This window comes from Oreochromis niloticus, linkage group LG9 (assembly GCF_001858045.2).
Source record: "Oreochromis niloticus isolate F11D_XX linkage group LG9, O_niloticus_UMD_NMBU, whole genome shotgun sequence".
Classification (NCBI taxonomy): Eukaryota; Metazoa; Chordata; class Actinopteri; order Cichliformes; family Cichlidae; genus Oreochromis; species Oreochromis niloticus.
The window spans coordinates 24,468,030-24,494,333 of NC_031974.2; the positions used below are offsets into that span (position 1 = coordinate 24,468,030).

General features: G+C 38.2%; 1 protein-coding gene and 1 long non-coding RNA gene across 2 annotated transcripts; both read left to right on the forward strand.

Moving 5' to 3' along the window:
• Positions 1-679: 679 nt before the first annotated feature.
• LOC102081398 (sialic acid-binding Ig-like lectin 7) lies at positions 680-17,799 on the forward strand. The gene is made up of 8 exons (XR_002063372.2): positions 680-822; positions 1,132-1,201; positions 1,328-1,711; positions 5,386-5,688; positions 14,236-14,490; positions 16,330-16,414; positions 17,032-17,071; positions 17,224-17,799. It is a non-coding gene; the product is annotated as a sialic acid-binding Ig-like lectin 7 (long non-coding RNA).
• LOC109203608 (sialic acid-binding Ig-like lectin 7) lies at positions 11,325-13,866 on the forward strand. Its single transcript, XM_019363239.1, has 4 exons — positions 11,325-11,406; positions 11,687-11,756; positions 11,886-12,269; positions 13,520-13,866. The coding sequence occupies exons 2-4, from the start codon at positions 11,714-11,716 to the stop codon at positions 13,849-13,851; spliced, it is 759 nt and encodes a 252-aa protein (XP_019218784.1). The 5' UTR covers positions 11,325-11,406; positions 11,687-11,713; the 3' UTR covers positions 13,852-13,866.
• Positions 17,800-26,304: the final 8,505 nt, after the last annotated feature.

A 26,304-nucleotide genomic window follows, 5' to 3' on the forward strand; every position in this document is an offset into this window, starting at 1 on the left:
TTTTTAATATTTATTTTATACAGTTTCACTGTATTTTACAATGCAAAACTGTAATCAGGTTAATGGAATGTTTGTTGCTTTTACATGAGTTACCATGAACAGGTTTATGATTCTTTATTGTGAATTTTACATTTATCAACAAAGTATACCGTTATATATTCTACATTATCACTGTATTTTCCACGGTGAAATTCTGGCAACCACAGCTGCCAGTAATTTACCGTAATATTCAACTTTTTAGGTATGATACCGTACTATTTTATACAGTTTCACTATATTTAACAAAGTAAGACTGTAATCAGGTTAAAGGAATGTCTGTTGTTTTCACATGAATTTATGTTTAAATTCAGTAATTTACTGTAAAAAAAAATTATTATTATTTACTGTGAAATTTAAGGTTACTAAAATAGGATACCGTTTTGTGTTCTACATTTACAATTTATTTTTCACGGTGAAATTCTGGCAACCACAGTAATTCACCGTAAATTCTACAATATTTTTTTTTACAGTGTATAAAATATTTTGGGCAACTTAATTACAGAAAAAAAATCACACTGGTGATGAAGAAGTCTCACAACTCACAAAATTTCATGTGAAATATGGCAAACTTCATGTTACAGGTTTAAGAAAGAATACTAATCCACTTCCTCTTTTAGCAGGTTAGAAGCAGGAAGGACGCAAATAAGTTTAGTATGCAGACGTTAGTCAGTGTGTATTTTAGTTCTTCCTTCTCTCTGATATGATGACCACTAGTTTACAGGGTTTATTGTAATTTTCCTTCATTTCACTCTAAAACTGTGAGACTAAACGGGGACTTGTTTGGTAAGGAAACATTTTATGTTTTTATTTAATGAAACTGAAGCTTTTATTTTGTGATTCTTCTTTTAGTTCACTGACAGATACATTTATGTCATTTTCTTTCCTTAGTTTTACTCACAAAAACAAACTCTGTAGTATTATTACTGTTTTTATATTTCACATATCAGATGTTGTTAATAAGGGTTCCTTATGATGACAGCTGGTATTGCACAGAGGAAGTCTGGATTATATATTTGTTTAAAGAATAATGAATAATCTCTTCAATATCCATAATTCAAATGATTAAATATCTGATGTGTGTTTGTAATTCAGGGTTTCAACAAGTTCCTGTGTGTGAACATGGTGACAGTCGGCATGTTGCTGATTGTCCTCTTTGTTCCAGGTGAGCTGTTTGTTCAGTCATTCACAGACATGGAGTCATTTTACAATCTGAACTTTAACAAACAAAATCTGAAAGACCAGTGAGGATAGAGTCAACCGTTTACTAATCATGACACTGTATTTACAGGTGCTTTGGCTGATTGTCCTGATGATGCAGACCTCTTCATAACTGCACCAAAGCAGCTGGAAGCACTGAGTGGATCTTGTTTGCAAATCCCATGTAGCTTCAGACCCAAAGAAGAACAGAAATTTATCAGCACAAGAAAAACCTTTGGAGTGTGGATTAAAAATGATGATAGATTTGACAGAAATCCAAACAATGTTATCTTCAACAGTAATGGAGCAGTTAGCATCTATCCAATGAGTATTACTGGGAACCTGAGTCAGAGAGACTGCACCACTCTGTTTTCTAATTTAACCACCACATACACAGACACATACTTCTTCAGAGTAGAGAGAGAACCATTCAAGGCGACAGCTCGTTGTGATCCATTTCAAATAACAGTCAGAGGTGAGTTATTTTTATGTACGTTTATATTAAAATGACAATAATTCACATTCAGACAGTTGTTCTCTATTCTTTGTCTAAAATATCTCTTGAAGCTAAAAGTAACACTACAGTCACAGTGATTCTCCCGACTTACAGTTTATTCTGTTATTGAACAGAAGCCTTCCAGAAAAGTCAGGATGTAAAATGTAAATAAAAACAAAATGAAGTGTTTTTCAAATCATTTACAATCTCAGTTCATTAACGTACAGGTCAAAAATACCATAGAAAAGATTAAACTAACACCTTTTTTTTGTTTTTTGTGGGTCAGGCTCTTGTTCATGTTTTAACATTACTAACAGATCACTGTTTGATATTGTGCAAATGATATTTTTAGTGTGTGACAGGTCTGTACTACAGACAGGCCAGTTTAGCACTTGGACTCTTTTACCAAATACAAAAAGTCAGATGGATGCAGTTTTCACTATACTAAAACATTTTTACTTTTTATCTGTCAAATTAAAATCAGTTTTAATCTTTTAATAATCTTTTTAATAATCTTTGCCTCAAATCATGTTAAATAAGTTCACACAGAGGAAGCACCAATGTTTGTTTTTATATTTTTATTTTCATGGTAGTGTTTTAACTTCCATTTTTGCATCTAGTCGTACCAATGATTTTCAGAAGTGTTCCTGAGCCCATGAAATGAGTCTTTTGGTAAAAATTAAGAGATTTAGTTTTAAATTTCTCAGCTCTGTTCATCAGTTCAGTTACTAATTATTATTATTATTGTTATTATTTTTATTATTATCATTAATATCTTATGTTCTTGTTTATTCTGGTTATGTATTCCGTTAAGATTTACTAGTTCTTAGGTTTTGGTCCTGTGCACCCTGTGTTCCAGGTCACTCTGGTCTCTGTGTAAAGCCCTTGTCTCTGAGCCTGTGTCTCTACAGACACAGAATACAGTAATTAAGGGCATAAAATGCAAGAACGTGGAACATAAAATCAGCCTTTATGCGGATGATGTGTTACTTTTTCTCCAAAACTCACAAACCAATATCTCTGGGGTAATTGCATTGATAAACTCTTTTGCAAGAATATCAGATTACTCAATTAACTGGTCAAAATCTACAGTCCTTCCAATTAATTGCTCCTTCTATAATTCTTCCTCTACACCACTGCAATCGGGAAATATAAAATATTTAGGTATTAATGTTTCTCTCAAGCTTGCAGATCTAACTAAATTAAACCATATCCCACTTTTAAAGAAAGTAGAAGCCGATCTGACTAGATGGAAATGTCTACCCATATCACTCATGGGAAGGGTTGCCGCTATAAAAATGATGGTCTTACCAAAAATAAATTATTTATTCTCAATGATCCCAACTAAACCGCCACAAGATTGGTTCAGATCTCTAGATTCATATATGTCCAAATTCCTTTGGAAAGATAAACCCCCACGTATAAGCTTAAAAACATTACAAAAGACCTACAGCCCCTACAAAAGGATAAAGGAGGATTAGAACTTTCAGCACTACTTCTTAGCCAGCAGGCTTCAATTTATCTCAGGATGGCTAAAACATACCTTCTTAGACGAACCTTGGCTAGATGTAGAACAAGCACTTTGCAATAATCTAGAGATTTCAGATCTACCATTTATCAGGTCAAACATCCAACGACATGAATGCTTCAAAAGCGTCAACATCAGCTCTTCTCTGACAGCATGGTGGGAGTTTCTGAAATTGACAGAGTCTTCATTAATCCCATGCAAACGTACAAAACAATAATATGATAAACTTTCCAGATTGGAGTGGTAAAGGAATCAAATACTTAGAACATATATTAGACGGAACAGAATTTATTCCATTTGACAGACTAGTTACACAATATGGGATCAACAAGAAAAGATTTTTAGAATATCAACAAATTAAATCCATAGTAAAAATGAAAAAGTAAAAAAGAAATTTAAACCCGGTCAAGCCGAACTACAAACACCACCAAGTGTGGTACAATTTCTTACTCTTAAAACCCCAAAATTACTTTCCAAAATATACAGAATGTTTTCTAAAACAGATGAATCAATATCACTTCCTATTGCAAAATGGGAAGCGGATTTATCAGTTAACTTAGACCAAAACTTCTGGTCTCAGATCTGCTTAAAAACCTTTCATTTAATTAGAAACCCCAGTCTTCAATTAATTCAATACAAAATACTACATAGAGCGCACTATACAGGTCATCGGATGTTCAAGATGGGCTTTACGTCTACCAACAACTGCTCACACTGCCAAACCAATTCACCGGACAATTATATCCACGCTCTTTGGTTCTCTCCACCAGTTCATAAGTTTTGGCGTGAGATATGTGAAGACTTATCGAAGTGTCTGAAATGTAACATTCCAATTTCCCCTTTAGTATGTTTGTTGGGCAGCTTAGATTATGTCACTACAGAAAAGAATATAGCCCATATGGTTTTCACTGCCCTATGCATAGCCAAGAAAACAGTCCTCATGAACTGGAAAAATAAAAATAATCTTAATTCTAACCAATATAGAAATTATCTATTAGATTACATTAGTCTTGATACAGCCTCTGCCACCACATCAGATCAATTGCTCTGGGCTCCTTTGATCAGCTCCATCACCTAGTGGGGGTGGGGGGGTCATAGTTTGGTCCCACCTTCGCTGTTGTGATTGGTGTGGGGGTAGGGACAGGCTTGGGGCGTCGGGGGGTTCCCCAGTTTAGATTTTTCTTAGTTCTGTCCTGGACATCTTTGCTTCTGTTTGTGTTTCTCACCATTTGGAATAAAGCTCTCTCACTATAAGCCAGTGCCTGCATTTTGGGTCTCTCATCTCCACACAGTCTGCCTCACAAACCGTGACACTAATGCTGCTTCTCCAGCAGACTACGGCAAAGTACGCTGCACTTGGCACAACAATCAACACATTAACATTCAAATTGTTAATATTTTCGCCACAAAGGACATTCCAGTCTGCAGACTCGAAGAAGAAAAAGGTAAAAACAACTGGAAACATCAATCATGGAGCAGAAAATTAAACTAACACAAAACCTGATAGAAAACCAAATAAAACAGGAGACAAATGAAAAACGCAGACACAAGAAGGATGATACCTGACCTGACCAAGATGTGGAACAGGCACAAAGAGAGAGAAGAGACAGAGGGATGAACAGACACAGAAAACTACAACTAAAAACATAAAACATCAAAACATGAAGCAAAATCCTGGATGAAACACTCCTCAGTAGCATAACGATGGGGTAAAATTAACAATCATGAATCTAAAATCATACCGATAAAAACAAGAACATTTAAGAAAAAGACAGAAATCAAAACCTGTATTCAAAGGCTCAAACATAAAACTCCAAACTGGAATAATGAAACATAAATGCAAACACAAACACAAATATAAAACAGAAAATACGTCACATAACTAAACACCAGAAATTGCGGAAATATATCCACAACTGTATCTGTATCATCTTTGTGATGATGTTGAGTTGGTAAAATATGTTCACAGATATCAAACCTGCCAAATCATGCAAAACTACCTCTGTGTGTTCAGCATTTTGGAGCTTTAATGATGTCATTTGATAATCAGCACTCAATGTTATTATTAAAATCCAAATATTGACTTCATTTATTTGTATAAAAACTGTGTTTGTAAAAACCACAGATTCTCCTTGGAGGCCCAATATTACAATCCCAGGTGATCTGAAGGAGAAGGAGTCTGTCACTATAACCTGCTCAGCTCTCACTCCCTGTCCACACTCCCCTCCTCAACTCACCTGGAATCTCACACAAGACTCTCACAACAAAATAGAGGAAAACACAGATGGAAGCTTTACAACTAAAATCCAGCAGACCATCACTCTGTCAGACACACATGACGGAAAGAAGATCAGCTGCTCTGCCAGATATCCTGTGAACCAAGGAAACAACAAGACAGCAGAGACAGAAGAGACTCTCAGTGTTTCATGTAAGACAATCAGAGTTTGTTGTTGAACTGGATCCTATAGGACAACATGATTTGTGTGATATGTCTTTGTTTGTTTGTTTCTCCAGATGCTCCTAAAAACACCTCAGCATCCATCAGTCCATCAGGTTTGGTGTCAGCAGGCAGCTGGGTGAAGCTGACCTGCTCCAGCAGAGCCAAACCTCCAGTCAGCAACTTCACCTGGTTCAAGAAGAGCAGAGATGGAGCTGTGAAAGTATCTGAAGGAGAGATTTACAGCTTCAATGTAACAGATGGAGGAGTTTATTACTGTGTGGCCACTAATGATCTGGGTAATCAGACATCAGCAGGGATTCCAGTGAATGAAGGTAACGTTACTCAGCAGATTTCTATTCTTTTTGTTTCAATTCTCCCCTTATCCTTCTCAGGGTAGCGGGCAGCTGGAGCCTATTTCAGCTGTCTTAGGGCGAGAGGCAGGGTCTGTCGCAGGGCTAACATAGAGACAGACAACCTTTCACACACTCACATTCACAGCTATGGGCAATAAATAGTTATCAATTAACCTAACCCAGGGGTCAGCACCCTTTAAGACCCAAAGAGCCATTTGGACCTGGTTTCCACGCAAAAGAAAACACTGGGAGCCACAAATACTTTTTGACATCTAAAATGAAGATAACACTGTATATATTGTTTTTTACCTTTGTGCTTTGTGTGAACAACTAAGGTGTGTTGCTTATGAAATCCATGAAGTGCTACAGAGAAAATTACATTTTATTTACGTAATTAACACATTTTGAACTCTTAAAGAAATCTAACAAAAGCAAAGACACCCAGCTGAACTAAAATGATCCATGTAGCAAACAAAAACTGTTGTGAGCCGCCACCCTTATATCGCCTTTGGGCTTTTGGAGCCTTGACCTGACTTTTAAAAAGTAATTGGAAAAAAAGCTCTATGCTGCTGAAAAATGAAAAATAGATATTTGCAAAATTCTGCCTAAATATGTATTTTACCTGGTTAATGTGTGTGGCGGGGCGTGGTCTGCAGCGCCGCTGCAGGGGAGGCGGACGCACCTGAGCGGCACCCGCAATCACGCCTCGCCACCTTAACATCTGTGCTCTCTGCTGTTGTGTTGTCGGGCTGTGAGAAAAGCTACAGCCGGCTGTATGCGTACAGCAACCGTGTGTGAAAAGTGGTCAATAAAGAGATGCTGAAAAACATGTTCATGGAAACATCGTCGGGTCTGCCGTGATTTGTTTACAATGGAACTTCTGCTCCTGATACTCTGCGCACAGCTTCTGCAAATCGGGGCTGTACGAAGTCACTTTTATCTTTACGCAGGACTGTAAGCTGTCATCTGTGAGGCGTGAGCGGTGTTTATTTTTAACATAGTTCACGGTGGAGAACAGCTGCTGACATAATGTGGATCCGAAGATCCATAATTGGCCTATCTGGGGTTGAAAGTCTCGATAAATGCATGGCGATACCGGCTTCCGCAAGTGTGATGCTTATTTTGAGCGATGAAAAAAATAATAGAATATAATTTTATTTTTATATTTCAATATCACAATAATCTTCCAATTTAGAACTACAAGTTAAAAAAGAACTAACATAAATAAAATACACTTCAGCTAAATACTTCTAATTTATTTTCCCAAACCACGCGGAGCCGCACTATAAGGACTAAAGAGCCACATGCGGCTCCGGAGCCGCAGGTTGCCGACCCCTGACCTAACCCCACTAACTGCATGTCTTTGGAAAGTGGGAGGAAGCCGGAGTATCCGGGGAGAGAACCCACGGAAACACAGGGAGAACATGCAAACTCCACACAGAAAGGGCCTCACCTGATAGTGGAATTGAACTTAGGACTAGGGCTGGGCCATATTATACCGTTCACGGTAATACCGGTGTAATTTTGGGCAACAATAGGAAAATGAAATATCGCGATAGAATATGGGTAAAACGCGCATGCGCAGTGCCTATGTTTACATACGCACATGGCGGCGACGCAGAATGAGAAGAGCGAAAGTGGATCGTTAAATGAAACGGATGAACCAGAATTGGTTTGTAAAAATGCTGCAACTTCAGTGGTGTGGAACTGGTTTAGCTTTCGTCCGTCACATACACAACAAAGCACTATTTTTGGTAGCACATGCTAGCGGACCATCGTTATTACCATGTTGTTTGGAAAATAGGGCACACTTAAAATCAATCCTTTGATTTTTCTGAAAATCGACAGTGTCCCTTATAATCCCGTGTGCCTTATGTATGAATTCTGGTTGTGTTTACTGACCTCGAAACGATTTTATGTGGTACACGGCGCTCGAAAATCTGTCAAATGTTTTAGTACAACTTTGCTAAGCTACGAAGCCACACCGCTTGATGGATTGTCGGAGCATTACGGCTATCGTAGGCAGAAGCCTCGCGGAGTGATACGTACTGTGCTTCAACATAATATTACCGTATTGTGTGTGTATAACCTCTTTTTAAGTTTTGTGGATATTATACATGATTATGCTGAGGATATGTCGGCCAATTTCCACTGGAAATGCCTTTTGGTTAAACTGTCAGCAAGGAATTTGCACTGTTACATTTTTATATAACTTTAATGCACATAAAAAACAGCTGCTTGTTTAAGTGAAAATACATTGATGGTGTTTTTTGCACTAATAAAGTTGTGGAGTTGTAAAGTATTTTGTCTAGTGTCAATTATATCGTCAGTTATATCGTTATCGCAAATTTTCAAATGTATATCGTGATAAATATTTTTGGTCATATCACTCTGCTCTACTTAGGACCTTCTTGTAACTGATGTACCACCATGGTGCAGCATTTTCTTTTCTTTTTTTTTTTTTAATTTTTTTGATTATTCAATTTTTTGTGATATATCTCAGAAGAAAGTAGAAACAGAAGTGTGTTTAACTGAGACTGAATTTGTTTTATGAAGTTCAAAAATTTTATTTCATCCTACAATGTGTGGTTGTTCATGTGTTAGACTTAAAATCTATTTTTCCCCTTAAATGGTCTTATTTACTCTTAAATGTTCATTCTGTCACATACTGTTTTAATCAATCTCAAATCTTGTTGCATTAAAGGTGGAAACCTGGTTGGTGTCTACACTATAGTGAAGACTGTGGGAATCATAATGCTCGTGAGCACACTGATGGTTTTTTTGTGGTGAGACAAATGTTTCTATGATACACTCATGTGAAACCACAAACAAACTCATCTTTAGTAAATTAAAATAATTCATTTTTTCTTATATTCTTTTTTTATTTTTTCCTTCAGCTGGTTCAGATCCAGACACTCCAACAGTCCAGAAACTGAAAGCTGTCAGATGAGCAGAGTCACATCACAACATATCAACTGAAGTTTCTGCAGGAGGACAAACTCCACCTCAAACTATCTCTAAATTCACTGCAGTGATGTTCAACAGTTTTGCTTTGAGAGTAGAGATGGTGTTGCAGGAATTGAGATATTTCCTTTGTGGACAAGTTCATGCCGCTCCTCAACTGGACTGAACTTTTTAGATAGGACCTGCTTCACTCTAAGGTCAAGCATTTTATCCATGAACACTGATCTAATCCTAATCTTATGTAAGACTGCTGCAGCATGATGATTGGACAATCCTGGCAGTTTCCACTCTCTTACAGTTTCAGCTGTTTTCCTAACATTAGTATTAGATTCAGAATCAGACTCATCTTTATTTGGCCAAGTTTGTGCACACAAACAAGGAAGAAGTTACACAAAGTCTTAAGAAACAGTAGTCTGTAGCGCCTGCCTGAAGGTTGCAGTTTGAACAGTTTATTTCTGGGATGTGAGGCGTCTGCAGTGATGTTTCCACCGGTTTCTTTATCCTGGACTTGTACAGGTCCTGGATGGAGGGAAGATCCTCTCTGCAGACCCGACTGTCCGTTGAAGTCTGGCCCCTAAACAGCTTTTCCACTGATAACTACTGCCCCCTTGTGGAACTTTGCCAAAACAATTACAAATATTTGAATGCCCCGAGGTGCTCAGGCTGTGGTGGGGGAATATCAGTGATTTACAAGTGCAACTTAAGTTGTCACCCATTTACTCTGAGCTCATATCATCCCTTCTAATCCAAGTATGAAAATCTATTTTGGTGTATTATTTTCCACCGACCTCCTAAATCCTGTAATGACTTCCTGAATTAATTCTGTCATCTGTTTTCATATATTGTCAAATTTGACCAATTCGCTTTGGTGGGTAATTGTGATTTAAACACTGATGATAGTGCAGGATGGTAATGGTCCCACACATAACAGCGAGCACCCCTGGATCCGTTTTTTACTCCCATCTTATCCATAACCTCCCTGCATATGTTGTCACGGTCCTGGGCCATTGACCCAGTGTTTAGTGTTCTCTGTGCCTCCCTTATGTTTGGTCTCTGTGTTTCTTAGTTGCTCTGTCTCCCCCGTCAGCTGTATCTCCTAGTCAAGTCCGCGTCTCAGTGTTACGTTTCCTGTTTTACTTTGAAAGTCTGTGTTTTTGGTGAATGTATTGAGTTTTGCTTCCCTTTGGTCTCGTCATGTCTGATTTCTCCCAGCTGTGCTCTCCTTCTGTGTCTCATTCCCTTCGTTATTCCCCAGTGTATTTAAGCCTTGTGTTTCTCTATGTCAGTGTTGTGTCCTCCCTCATGCTTCCTTGTGTGCCTCTTGGTGAAGTTTAGTTTTTATTCTCCAGTTTACTTTAGCCCTGTATGGTTTCTGTGTGTCAGCAATAAAGCTGCATTTTGAGTTATTCCCGTGTGTTGTGATTTCTACATTTTGGGTCCTCTTCCTGCCTGCACACAGCCGATCATGACATATGTCTGATAGAGCGCCTGGCCACACATTTGTATTTTTTGACACAGTTTTTCAGTTAGTGTTTTCCTCCCAGAAACAAACTGTTCAGTCTTGTGTCTTTAAGGAGAATTCAGGAGCTGTATCAACACATCATTTTTCAGATGTCAGTGATTCACTTCATGGGTCTAATAGTCTATGTTAATCATCTATATTAAGTTTTAATATAGATGATTAATGAAATTTTTAAGATTCTTCTTCTTCTCTGTCTAAAGCTGACTTTACAGAATGAAATTCTCTAAATTGTCTTATTGTGTCTCCATGTAATCTTTAAATCAATTGTTGATGAGTTTTCTGTTCTATACAATGTTCTAAATGTACTCTGTGATCGTGGCAGGTAGATGCCTTCTCTCTGTAAATATTCTGGGCTTTCAATCCCTCTGTGTGTCAGAGGGCATGCAGACTGTGGTCATGCTGTCTGTACTGTTGTTGATTTCTTTGCAAAGGTAAATAAACTGATAAAGAGTTTCAGAGTTTATTACTAATCAGTTTTTTTTTGTATTAATTAGTACTTGAATATAAATTTTTACGATGACCCTAACAGCTTGTAATAGATAACTCCTGACAATAAGTGACGTTCATACTGGGATTTAAAAAAAAATATTTTAACTAAAGTTAAGTTTGCAGGCTCTGAAGGAGTGGAGTTGAAAAAAATCTTTTAGGTTGTGAATGTGAGTTCAGACGTTAGAAATAGATTGACATGTCATATCCCCTGTTTCACCTTTTAAGCAGGAAGGACACAAATGAGTGTATCGTGTGGTTTAGTCAGTGAGTATCTCAGTACTTGCTTCTTTCTCATATGCTGACCACTAGTTTACAGGGTTTATTGTAATTTTGCTTCATTTCACTCCAAAACTGTGAGAATAAACTGGGACTTGTTTGGTAAGGAAACATTTGATGCTTTTATTTAATGAAACTAAAGCTTTTATTTTGTGATTCTTCTTTTAGTGCACTGACAGATACATTTATGTCATTTTCTTTCCTGGTGATTTAGTTTCACTCATTTCATATGTCAGATGTTGTTAATAATGGTTCCTTATGATGACAGCTGGTATTGCACAGAGGAAGTCTGGATTATGAATTTGTTTTAAAGAATAATGAATAATCTTTTCAAAATCCATAATTCAAGTGATTAAATATCTGATGTGTGTTTGTAATTCAGGGTTTCAACAAGTTCCTGTGTGTGAACATGGTGACAGTCGGCATGTTGCTGATTGTCCTCTTTGTTCCAGGTGAGCTGTTTGTTCAGTCATTCACAGACATGGAGTCATTTTACAATCTGAAATTTATTGACAAACAAAATCTGAAAGGCCAGTGAAGATAGAGTCAACAATTTATTAATCATGACACTGTATTTACAGCTGCTTTGGCTGATTGTCCTGATGAAGCACACCTCTTCATAAATGCATCAAAGAAGCTGGAAGCACTGAGTGGATCTTGTTTGCAAATCCCATGTAGCTTCAGACCCAAAGAAGAACAGAAATTTATCAGCACAAGAAAAAATTTTGGAGTGTGGATTAAAAACAATTCTGATATTACCAAAAACAAAAACAATGTGATCTTCAACAGTAGTGGAGCAGTTAGCAACTATCCAATGAGTATTACTGGGAACCTGAGTCAGAAAGACTGCACCACTCTGTTTTCTAATTTAACCACAAACTACACAGACACATACTTCTTCAGAGTAGAGAGTGAAACATTCAAGGCGACAGCTTCTTGTGATCATCTTCAAATAACAGTCAGAGGTGAGTTATGTTTTTTTAAAGTAATGTTTAATAACAAAATGACACTAAACCACATTCAAATACTTTTCTGTATTCTAAAATATCTTTTTTTCAGCCTAAAGGTTTCAATACAGTCACACTGATTTTCCTGATTTACATTTTATTTCTTAACTGTACAGAAGTCTTTTCAAAGCAGTCAGTATGTATCATAGTTTTTATTGTTTCATAACATTTTGAAAACAGTTTCAGTGTGTGACAGGTCCGTACAGAACACAGACTAGTTTAAAGCCAGTTTTAATCTTCATCTCACTTCATGTTAAATGTGTTCAGAGCAGGAATGGACTTTTAACTTCCATTTCTGCATCCAGCTCTACTGTTGGCTTTCAGAAGTGTTCCTGAGCTCATGCAGTGATTCTTTTGACAGAACTGTCTGTGTTCAGTGCAGCTTGACCTGAGGGCATGAGGATCACAGTCATTCAACAATGATTTTAAGATTTTCACAACTTCTGCCAATTTGGTTTAAACTGTCCATTTCATTCACATATTTACTCCTGACAAGCTTCACTCCTTTTATATCCATGCATGTTAACCCTATGATGCCCTTTGTATCATAACCTCTATCTCATCAACATGATCAATACTTGCCATAATTTCAAAACGTTATGGACAAAACTCTTTAAAACTCTCCTGCTTTAACAGGCTTTAACAGGTTCTTTGGTTTTAAGAAACAGTATTGCATAACAGTGTATGCAATACGAAACAAACATAATAAATATATAATAAAACTTAATCATACGCCACATGATCTAGCAAAAAAAATGTGGATTTTGTTATAAGGGTTAATAAACATCTCATTTCCAAAAAAATCTGAATTTTCTGGCTATCTTTTGATGGGTTGGGTCTTACACAGTTAATAATTAAACTTATTTGTAAGATATGAAAAGATGACAAAACAAATACCTTTATGAGATAAAAAGTAATCTGAAATCAAAATCAACTCAATAAAGTAAAATACAAATGATGATACATATCGTAAAAATATTTGAAAATCAAAACAAAAACAATGCACCAGCAAACATGTGACAACAGAGTGGTTCATAATCACCGTGTAAAGTGAAGTGTGCAGTGCAATGCAGTATACTGGATTAGAGTGTGATAAGTGTAGAGTTTAAATAAATTGTTAACAGAACAAATGATTTTACATTAGACAAGTACAGTGTATTATACACTGTATTTATCTTTATGTATTTGCAACATCTTTAAAACCACAGATTCTCCTTGGAGGCCCAATATTACAATCCCAGGTGATCTGAAGGAGAAGGAGTCTGTCACTATAACCTGCTCAGCTCTCACTCCCTGTCCACACTCCCCTCCTCAACTCACCTGGAATCTCACACAAGACTCTCAAAACAAAATAGAGGAAAACACAGATGGAAACTTTACAACTAAAATCCAGCAGACCATCACTCTGTCAGACACACATGATGGAAAGAAGATCAGCTGCTCTGCCAGATATCCTGTGAACCAAGGAAAAGACACCAAGACAGCAGAGACAGAAGAGACTCTCGGTGTTTCTTGTAAGACAATCAGAGTTTGTTGTTGAACCTGCCAGCTCATCATGATTTGTGGGATATAATTTATAAGTAATTTTTATTCACAGTTGTACATAAAATTGTTTTAAAAAATGAAGAAAAAAATGCTTAATTTATCCTGCAATGTTTGTGTTACAGAAATCAAAATGTGAAACTAATTCTATAAATAAAAGTCTAAATGTGATACAAAAGGAAGCTTAAAATTAGCCCTGGTGGTGGTAAAGATTTTCTGTGTCTGTCCTTGTGGCAGCAGAGATAACAAATTTTAACTCTGCTGCAAGTTTTCATCTCCATCTGCAGAAGGAGGTGCAGAGAAATCATGCCATAGCAATGCACAATACCCAACTGACTACTATAATGTAAAATATTTATCTAATTCACATCTTTTTCTCCAGATGCTCCTAAAGACACCTCAGCATCCATCAGTCCATCAGGTTTGGTGTCAGCAGGCAGCTGGGTGAACCTGACCTGCTCCAGCAGAGCCAAACCTCCAGTCAGCAGCTTCACCTGGTTCAAGAAGAGCAGAGATGGAGCTGTGAAAGTATCTGAAGGAGAGATTTACAGCTTCAGTGTAACAGATGGAGGAGTTTATTACTGTGTGGCCACTAATGATCTGGGTAATCAGACATCAGCAGAGATTCATCCAACAGGTAAATGCAGACAGCAGCAGAAGAATCAATCATTTATTAATATTAATAAACTGTATGCAGAATTGTGATTAACAGGTTTGAATTTGTTGAAGAAAGTTTGGTGAGAATAATGGGAACCAGGGCTGGGCCATATCATACCGTTCACGGTAATACCGGTGTAATTTTGGGCAACGATAGGAAAATGAAATATCGCGATAGAATATGGGTAAAACACGCATGCGCAGTGCCTATGTTTACATACGCACATGGCAGCGACGCAGAATGAGAAGAGCGAAAGTGGATCGTTAAATGAAGCGGATGAACCAGAATTGGTTTGTAAAACTGCTGCAACTTCAGTGGTGTGGAACTGGTTTAGCTTTCAGATACACAACAAAGCACTATTTTTGGTAGAGCATGCTAGCGGGCCGTCGTTATTACCATGTTGTTTGGAAAATATGGCACACTTAAAATCAATCCTTTGATTTTTCTGAAAATCAACAGTGTCCCTTATAATCCCGTGTGCCTTATGTATGAATTCTGGTTGTGTTTACTGACCTCGAAACGATTTCATGTGGTACACCGCGCTCGAAAATCTGTCAAATGTTTTAGTACAACTTTGCTAAGCTATGAAGCCACACCGCTTGATGGATTGTCGGAGGGCTATCGTAGGCAGAAGCCTCGCGGAGTGATACGTACTGTGCTTCAACATAATATTACCGTATTGTGTGTGTATAACCTCTTTTTAAGTTTTGTGGATATTATACATGGTTTTGCTGAGGATATGTCGGCCAGTTTTCACTGGAAATGCCTTTTGGTTAAACTGTCAGCAAGGAATTTGCACTGTTACAGTTTTTATATAACTTTAATGCACATAAAAAACAGCTGCTTGTTTAAGTGAAAATACATTGATGGGGTTTTTTGCACTAATAAAGTTGTGGAGTTGTAAAGTATTTTGTCTAGTGTCAATTATATCGTCAGTTATATCGTTATCGCAAATTTTCAAATGTATATCGTGATAAATATTTTTGGTCATATCACCCTGCTCTAATGGGAACGCATCCATATGTACCGAAATGAAAGCACTGTCAACAGGGTCCAAGAGCTTTAAGTCATCCTCAGAAAATTCAAGCCCAAACAGAAGAAATAATGTGACTATAATACATTAGTATCAACTGCTTGCTTGTCTTGTTCAGGCTGCATGCATTGCCCTAATGCATAGAATGCTTTATTTTCTATTGAACTGAATGAAGTGACTTGATATCAATTAGGTCACTCAGAGGATGAAGTAGGGAGAACTGCTTTGCTGACTCATTCTTAAATAGACCAGCAAACAATCCAGCTTCCATTCATTTTCCATTGAGCATTTACTCCATATTTCAGTCATCCATCCACATTGCAGTAAAGTGCAAGCACATCCAATCTAAAGAAGGCAAGGCATTTGACATACACAAACGAACACAGTCAGCAAAAAAAATACGGTCTCCCTACCCACCCGTTCTCCATGTTGCCAGACCGGTAACCAGGTGAATATATTCCCCACTCATTCATTAAAACCTCCCACATGAACCCAAATCCCTGGAATAGACATACAACACCATGCAGACACAACCTTATCACCACAAAGTTTGTGGCACCAACATTGAATATGATCCTGTTTAAAATAAGACATGAAATTATTGATTGAGCTCATTAAGTTAATAGGAAAGCTTTCACTCTCTTAACATTTGATTAAATGTAAGTAGATTAAACCATGCACAGCAACTTGAACATTTGAAGTTACCTTCATATAAGCCTGAACACTCAGTGACAAACATGATATTTATCAAAGTGCATTTGTCACTAACCTTTTTATATCTGCAGGAACACATCAGCCTTTATCATGGGGGGCTGCTGTAGGAGGGATCACTGGGATCATCGTACTCATCTGTATGGTTTTTGTGTTTTGGTAAGACTCTCAGATCAATGTCCAGTCCAGATTTATTCCATCCATGGAATATCGAATTTTGTCTCATTTTTCTTTATCTTGTGATATTGCTTGAAACTGTCAGTTGTTTCATTTTGACTGAACATTAACTAAAACCAGTGGAAGTGTTGAGGTATATTTTTAAGTTTATAGCTTCAGTATTTCAGTTTTTGTATCACTGGGAAAACAAAGCTACAGATGTGAAGTTTCTTCAGATTTTATCATAAGATGCTCAAATATTCCACAAAATAGAAACATTTTTTCATGCAAATGATGATATGATACATTTTATCGTTCCTGCGTGTCTGAAGTTCCCTTCGTGAGTTTCTAAGTTATGTAATTAATTAATTCCACAAGATTCAAAACATATTTTGAAGCGTGTAAAGACGTAAGCATTTATTTTGCCATGACTGTGTTGCTGCGATGCATTCTGGACTGACCTGTTCAACTAAGTTTGTAGGAAATGTTTCAGGTAGATTCCTCAAGACATCATTATTATTATTATTGTTATTATTATCATTATTATTATTATTATTATTATTATTATTATTATTATCATTATTACTGATGATTAAAGACTACATCTCTGTAACTTCTAGGCGACTAAAATCAACACGTCAAGCTTCACATCAGGCACAGGTAGGTTTGATGATTGTAGTTTGTGCACTCATAAAATGAAGGCTTAGCGTGACTGTGCTCAAAAGCAGATTTTAGATGTAGATGTTAGTGTCACCTTATTGTATCCTCAAGCTCTTCATAACATTTCAAGTTTGGTGCGTTTTATTTTACAGAATCTGTGTCTTCAAGAAAATGAGGACGGCTATTATGAAGAGATTTTCTTCTCCAACCAGAGACCTTCTTTAGACTGAATGTAGGACAGCAAGTAGGCAACAGTGTAACACAGACAGCTAATCGGGTTGTGTCGGTACCTATGTAATTGGCAGGCTGCACATCTGGAAAGGCACCATCACTGCTGATACATATTACAGCAAGATGAATCACATAATGTATCTATTACACCTGCTTGAACTCATAGTAAAAGAATCTGGGTGCTGCACTGGTCTGCCCGCAGTCCAGACCTTTAACCACCTGGAAACATTTGGCACATTTTGAAACCAAAAATATGACAAACCGAACACTGTTGAACCCTATGTGACAAGACTGGGACAACATTCTTTTCCAAAAAGTTACGCAAATGCTCTCCTCTGTTCCCCGAGTTTTACTGACTGCTGTTAAAAGAACAGGAAATGCTGAATGTCTCTGTTTTTTGGGGGGGAACATGTTTTGCCATCAAACTCAGTATGACCTTTTTCTGTCTCTTAAAATAGTACATTTCCTGACTTTAACCATTTGATATGTGTTCTATGTTCTGCTGTGAATAAAATATAAACTTATGAGATTTTCAAATCATTTAATTCTGTTTTCAATTTACATCTTACAGCATCCCCATAGTTTTTTAGAACTGGGTTTGTAGAAAATTGCTACATTGTATAAATTGCACCCATGAATTTAGATTATTATATATTGTTTCAAAAAGATCCTGACTTCAGTACCATATTTGTTATAGTTTACTTTTATTTATTATTGCATATCTGCAGATGTTGTCAATAAGACACTGACTATAGCACACTGTAGCAGAAGCAAAGGTAGATGTAGGAACTTAAATGCTCACTTTTATATGAAAACATGATTTACATGAAAAACACTTACTGTGTAAAAGCAAAACATATGAAACAAAGAGTGATATGTAACATATAACAACTTATGTAATGTAGAGTTAAATATACGAGTGGCAGAAGGTGCACTCTGGTGAACTATGCAGAAGGTCAATCTTAAAAATACAGGAGACTGCAAGTTGGTGGCAGGTGAGAATGCAGCTAGGCAGCATCAGTAGTCTGTAGGATGACTTTTACATGAAGAAAAGAAATGAAATGAAGGCAAGGTTTAAATAGTGTAAATTCAAAAAAGAATAATGTTGCACAGAGTTCATGAGTTTTAGTTGATTGAGCTAAATCTGCTAAATTACTTAAGAAACATAAAATGCAATTAAACTTCCTGTTTTTCAATTTTACTCTATTGGCAAAGCATTGAGGATTTCTGTGACTGTCTTCAGTAAAAGCTGTTTGTTCTAATATTATCAAAATCAAGTGAAGGAGAGTTTTCCTCCAGTTCTTCTTTCCATTTCAAGAGAGGTGTGAGTCTGTCTCTTCCGGAAGCAGCCTAAACAGCAGAAAATAAAGATGCACATTATGATGAAACTTAGTTTTTGAAGCAGAAACCTGGACCTTGTTTAGACTTAGTGCAGGACAGCACGCAGCAGCAGGATGTGATGTTTTAACAGCTGTTTTAAAATAAGCCAGTGCAGAAGAAATGAGTGTGGAAATGTATCGCACAAATGTTGTACAGAGAACTGTTGTTTTGTAGTTCATCTCAGGGAACCTGATAAGAATCAGGATGTTTGTGTCCGATCCATATATAGTTTGATAATGGCAGTGAACCAAAAAAAAACAAAAAACAACTCTTTTAAATGAGGCATTAAAGTGATGTCACACTAGCAGTTTACTTCCGGTGAAATATTTTTGTTGTGTGCTTCCTATCTGTGTGCATTTTTCTTATAGAACATATTACATGTTTTAAATTCTGCTAAAATGAAGATGAAGCACACTTATTATTTTTAATGACAGGCTTTGCATGTAATTGAAACATAAATTCTCTTTTTGTATTTATTGACCTCAAATGTTGTGTGTTGGGCTGAGAGGCAACAGTAGAGGCAGCTTCACAATACTTGTGCATCCAAAGCTTACAGATACAATGTGATACTCGTACTGAGTGATGTGTATTCTGTAAAATGTTATGCACATTTCGAATAACCAACGTTAATAAAAAAGTGCTTGGGCATGAGTAATTGCAGACTTAAGCCCCTTCTGACTTCCTCTATCATGGGACAGTATTATTCTTGCATTTTTTTAATTAGCCCATGATTTCATGTCTATAGCAGCTTTGCAACTAAAACTAATTGACCTAAAGCATCTGTACTACGTATTCTCCCTGCATCTTGTGGTAGTGTAGCTTGTAAATATTGACTGCTGATACAATGTGACATTCATACTTGAAGTTAGTAATTATATTCTGTAACCTTAGGCTTTCAGGTTTTGAATGAGTGAAGTTAGAAAACTTATTCTCAGAGTGACCGAGACATTTTAGACTTTCAAGAAACAGCACTGACTTCCTCTTTTACAGGATATAAACAGAAAGGACAAAACTGACTTCATTATGCAGTGTGATAGTCAGTGGGTATCTATATTCCTCTCTTGTTGACATGACAATGACAAAACTAGTTAGCAAAGTTTGTTGTAACTGTTCTGTTCTTACGGTTTCAAGCACAGCTAAGGACACAGATAGCCTTTCGACAAGTGTCAGTTGTGTTGTCTGCTATTACGACGTTCCCTTCAAACTGGAAACAGAGTAAAGCTGAAAGAAATCAACAAACATATCCTTTTCAGATACTCATTTACATATTTTGCCTTCTAAACAATGGTAACACACTATAAACACAAACAATGTAAAAGAAGTTTATAAATTTTAACTGTTCTTTAAAATAAACTTTCGGTCATGGTCCCTGTGTCTTTCTGGCCGGCTCACCTAAGGCCACATGTTGTTTTTGTTTTGTTCTCTCTCTCTTCCCACTGTCCTGTCTGCCCAGTTCCTGCATGCCGCTACTGAGCACACATACACACACACACACACACATATATTGCACCGTGGAGTTTGTTTCCAACCCCTCTGGACCCCCCCTTTGCTCTTTTGAAGTAACACAGAAAGGATAGAGTTGGGTTCAAAGAGACTGTTCAACCATGACGGCACATGTGAGAATTACTTTCTGATCCTGGCTCTGCCAAGTCCTGATTGGTTACTGCAACTATGACCCGAAAAAAACAATAGCACCACCTGCTGGTGAGATTTAATCTCTGGCAGCACACAGCTTGTTAGGTAATATTAGCATAACTTAATTTAGAAAGAAAACCAAAACCCCGACGACAGAGCCCGCTCTTCATGCAGTTTTTTGGTATACCTGATATCCCTGTGTTGGTTTTGTCCCTGCATTATAATGTGATTGGTCAGTGGAATGTTGATTTAACTGATCAGTTCTGGAAAGTGAGTTAAGAAACATGAATTGTGGCAAAGCATTAAAGCTTTTGTTAGTCTTCAGTAAAAGCATGTTATTTTTATAGTATCATAATGAAGTGGATAAAGGTATTCCTCCAACTCTTCATTATACTTTAAGTTTGGTCTGTTTAATTTAATAGAATCTTCAATATTTTAGGATATGGGGGTAAATTTATAGTTTATCATTAACAGTGGAAAGTAAGTATATTATTTGGATTGTCGAAGTGATTGTTAGGAAAAACGTCTTCTTTTGCCTGTTATACTGATATACCAAATTTGCCAGCATAAATACATCATGGCTCATGTGTAGTCATTAACTCAGTTGAGAATGGATGATCGTAAACTGAGTTATGTGTGAACCTGTTTCAACTCACATAAATTGACACATTATTCTTAATGACAAAAAAAATATGCTGTTCAAAATCACTGAAAATGCCATTTTTGATCACACATTTATCTTAATCTCATCTAATATATTCCTTTATATTAAGATTTTATTTTGGTATACTTGCTCTTAATTTTTATATTCGTCCACCAGGAGGAGCTTTTACCATTCAAAGCATGCAAATGTTGACACTTTTTACTGTTTTGTGCAAGGGCGTCTTGCTACTGAAATAAGTGTGTGTCACTACTGATGTTGAATAATGTGTGTGTGTGTGTGTGTGTGTGTGCGTGCGTGCGCGTGCGTGCGCGCGTGTCCAATTTCAAGTCTTTAAACCAAGAGTAACCTTTCTGCACTTCAAAGATTTCTCGGCTATAAGACTCACAACAAAATTGGACTTTATTTTGGCTCCTGCTCAGGTACTTTGTGGAACTGATGCACTCTGAGTGTTCATCCTACTTCTCCCTCCTACAATAGACTGGGGAGCACTGGCTTGACCTGAGACACATGTAGGATGGATTCACATGGACGTAGGAAACTTTAATCTGACTGCTTATTGCGGCCCCAATTTCATAGGGACCAATGTAGCGTGGGGTTAGCCTGTGGAAGAGAGATTTAAGGGGAATGTCCTTGCCAGATAGCCATTCGTGTTGTCCTGCAGTGTACCTGGGAGCTAATGTATGTAATCAGTCTGCATAAAAACACTAATGGTCAACTGCTTTTGGCAGTGCCTCCCAAGTCATCTAAAAGGAGAGAGACCAATGGAGGATGAGGTGAGTGAACTGTGAGCATACTCTACCCAGGGGAGATATCAGGGCCAGGTTGCCAGTGTGACAAAGTGGTCAATGAGGTTATTTGAAAAAGTAAAACATGACAATGCAACCTCGGGGAATTTCACCCCCATGAAATACAGTGTTTTTAAAACCAGAAAACGATTACACACGTTCAAAGATGCACAACAGAGGCAGACTGGCTCGATTATTAATATATCTTTAATTATATTTGTAAAAATAAAAACAAGGAATAAAACAATAAAAGTTGACTGTGGTACAGCCTATTCTGTAACAGTTTGCTAAATTAAATAAAACTATATATTGAACTGGACTTACCAGTAGCTGAGGACTAAAAGAAAATCACATGTAAAATCAAGTTTACACCCTAGGTGCTGTACAACAACGGAAGTGTGGAAAACGACCCACCACCGGAGGTCCCACAGCTACTGGTATGTCCTCAGTTCACTGCAATAAAAACAAAACAAAACTCATCAAAGGTCACACAAACCTAAACGGACACCGAACACCAGCATTGCGCACAGTCAAAGGACTATATATATTTCAATATTTAATTTAAACGACACACACGCATGCGCGCGCACACACACACACACACACACGAACTGTGGCTTGTACTAGCAATGGCTGGTAGGTTATTGATTGTAGCGCACCTTGTAACAGCCACAATGGTGTGGTGTCCCTTTAAGACACTCAGGTCGAGGGTTGATGGTGTCATCAGTTTGTGCCACTGCTCTCTCTCTGTGATTCTCTGGACATGTGCTTGCACGCTAGTGCATGAGGAGAGACGTTTCTTTTGTTTTTCTTTTTGTTTGGAACGTATGGGTTGTACGAACACTGCGCATTATGTTTGTTAAGCTGCAGCCGTTCAACCGGGCTTATATGGTTGAAGAAGAGAATGTGCATTAAAGGACACGCTGTGGAATTCCTAGCACCAGTGTGATCGTGTATTCTTTTGACTAGCCTGCTAAGTGTTTTGCCGCCTCCTCTCAACCACTAAACACAACCCGACGTTACAACCTCAAAGTAGAGTAATCCTGTATAGCTCTCTGTGACGATTGGAGTAAATCAGCTGGGCAGGTACAAATGTCAGTAAACAACCAGCACAATGCACGGGCAAAGGATCACTCCAGACAGGCTACGTGGGCACAAGTATGAACAATATTACAAAGTAAAACTGTAGATAAAACAAGGTGAGCTGAGAGCACAAAAACGAAACTGGAGAAGACCAGACAAGACAGCAGTTATGATTCAATGTTATCAGTGTTTGTTTTATGTCTGATTCCTCCCACCAGAGGATGGCTGTGGGTTTTTAACTTTTCTTTCTTAGAGGGTGGACACCTGGGCGTGCCTGATGAGCTGTTGGGTGGAGTCAGTTCCTGTCCTGGGCAGTGTTGGGACTAACGCGTTATTAAGTAACGCGTTACAGTAACTACGTTATTATTGTGGTAACGAGCACGGTAACTAGTTATTATGCCAAAACCAGGAACGCGTTACTCGTTACTGGGATTTAGATAGGCTCGTTACTCGTTACTTCGTGTGGTGGATATCGCGGAGCTTCCACAGATTCAATAACATTAGCAAGTGGTGGAGGCCAGCAGGTGGATGAAGGAAAAGGGAGGCAAGAGGAGAGACCCGAAGCGGCCGCCGGTCCGCGTGTCAGGTGAACTGAACTTCAGGTAAGAAGTTATGACCTGCAGTCTATCTGAGTCAGATATAAACCAAGTTTAGGTGGAGTTTATTTTCGGTATGCTGACATTTTCGTACTGCGTGCTAGCTAGCATGACGGAGTTTCTGCTGGGTGGGTGCTATGTTACTGATGTTGAACTTTATTTTGTTCATAGGGTTAATTATTAGAGTTGCCAACCATCCCGTAAAAAACAGAATCGTCTCGTATTCAGAGAAAATATTACACGTTTCGTACTGAGGTGAAAAGGAACACAGTTTGTCCCGGACTTCAGCTACAATGAAAAAGACACAAAGCTGAAGCTGCACAGCTGCCTCTTCTTCTCTCATTCTCTCCCGTTTCTACTTCAATCACGAAACTGATCAATGATCAGCTGATCGGTTTTTCTCTCTTGTTTGTTTATTGCCCACTTTGCGCCAGAAAGAGGAAACCAGCGGATGTCACGTTAAACAACAGCAGCACGTTTAAGCTTGATCAGCTGTTGTTATAATTTATTTAATATTAATTTCTAGTATCAGCTGATGTTTGCTGGAGCCACAGCTGTAAAGCTGCTGGTCATGATATCGGTTTGGTTATGTGGTGAGAGGGAAACATGCAGATGAAACCAGGAGATGTCCTTACTGAATCATCAGAGCTGAACAGGTGATGGAGAAACAGGTTTACCTTTTAGGTGACATGAATGAGTTGAAGGGAAGTTATGAGCTGTTTCTGAGAGACAAATAACACCAGGATCCTTTTCTAAGTAGCTGACAGCTGGTAACTGTGCAGGGGCGGGTCTAGCAAAGTGTTGCCAGGGGGCCAGGTAGGGCATTAACGGAAAGGGGGGCACAAGGAAATACTTTTCTTTATTATTCTCATTTAAAATGTCTCGCTTTAAAAAAAATAATTATCTGAGTCTTACAACAAACAATTGATAGATTGATACATATATACCATCAGAACAGTGTACATCACTGTCACAACAGTGTTTATTTTCATTCAAAGGCTTTATGATTTTTCCTATAATGGTGGGCCGGTCTCTAGTCAAAATGCCCGGGACGATTGTTTTGTCCCAGTCCAGCTCTGTATGCAGCTCATCTGCAGTCTGGTGTTACCTACATCTTCCTATTCAGAAGGCAGAATTTCCGAGTTCTGAGTACAATCAAAAGCACCACGACTGCAGTTTTTGTGTTGGATGTAAAAAGCAGGCTAGAATCATGGCGGCGGTCAACGACGGTCCAGGCGTGGAATTTCTCTCGTGGAAATGTGCACATTATTTTTTCCTTTCTGCTGGTAGGTGGCACAGTGCACTTGTGGCAAGTAAGCAAGCTAGAAGACTGACAGTCAGGCTGGGTATCCAGTTACAGAAGCAACACATTAACAAGAGAATTCTGAGTAAAACCAAAGTTACTTTCCCTAGTAACTAGTTACTCTGAAAGTAACGAGTAACTTGAAGTAACTGAGTTACTTTTTTAGAGAAGTAACTAGTAATGTAACTAAGTTACTAATTTAAAGTAACTTACCCAACACTGGTCCTGGGATAGGATAATTGGTTGATCACCTCCAGTATTTAACCACCAGATAACAGCCACCTGGCCCCCCTCTCTCCTAGCCTCTGCCATCCAACAAAGAGCCTGTGTTTTTGATTCGCTGTTGCGTAGAGTGTCTTTGCCAGTTGATTTGCAAGTATAACCTCATGCGTGTAAAGTAGCAGTTGTGGGGGGTTTTTCACCGTGTATATATTGTTCACTGCAATTCAATTCAATTCAGTTCAATTCAATTTTATTTATATAGCACTCTCACTGTTGTTGATGCCTAGGAATCTGAAGCAGCTGACTCTCTCCACTGTTAGATTTGTATTGTGATTGCCATTTATGCTTAGAAATATTTACTCATATATGCTTAGAAGTATATAATCATTTGTAGATTGAAAGAATGTCTCATCCTAGGAGGTCTGTAACAACTCTGTGTAGCATGAAGAGGGGAGTGCGTTCACTCCTCTTCAGAGTGTTCTGGCATAGATCACACACCTCCTAGGAGAGGTCGTATCTTCTCCTGCTGATATATGGTATAGCAAACACACGTATATCTGTTTGAGTCTAAGAGCCTTTTGTTCAGATGTACCGCTAGACTCCTGGCACCAGCTTTGGGGAGTCTTCCTGGGGTTACATCTTGACCCCATACACACACAGATACACACACACACACACACACACAGGGTATTCTTTGTTCACATGCATACCTATATAAGATGTCATATGTTAATGAACCTATGCATATTCATGTAACCACAATAAAAGGAGTGCTATGGGGAACCTGGCTGAGAGTCTGACGGAGGTCAAGTGGGTGGAACGACACTTGGCTCCAGGCAGGTCTCCCCTCATGCATGAGTACTACAAGGAACTTTGCCTACTTGTGTCTTGTTTTTGCTGTGTAGCAAATTGTCCTGAACGTTCCAGCGAATAGGTTTGTAGCATAAACCTATCATTAATTGGTCCTTCGAGAGCCGGATCCTTGGAATTGACATTCACCGAGGGGAAAAAGAGACACACCGACAGACGTCAGCCAGGACTTATAGAGGTCCTGCAGCAAAGACCCGAGACGTGAGAATTCGTCATCGGGCCGGTGGATTAGCCCTCTGTTTTTCTCCTCGATGGATGACGATTGACAGGATCTGACGGGACTGATGCTGCACGAAATAAGCAACACCAAGTAACTTCAAAGAGAACGACTAAGAGATTACTGTAGCTGCGCGGGTACACGCGAGCACGGTCGCGCGGCTTGCACGCGGACCTTAGCCGTGCGGTTAGACGCAGGCTTATAAAAAAAGAGAGCGACGGCTCCTTAATTGAGTGCGGCCGCGCGG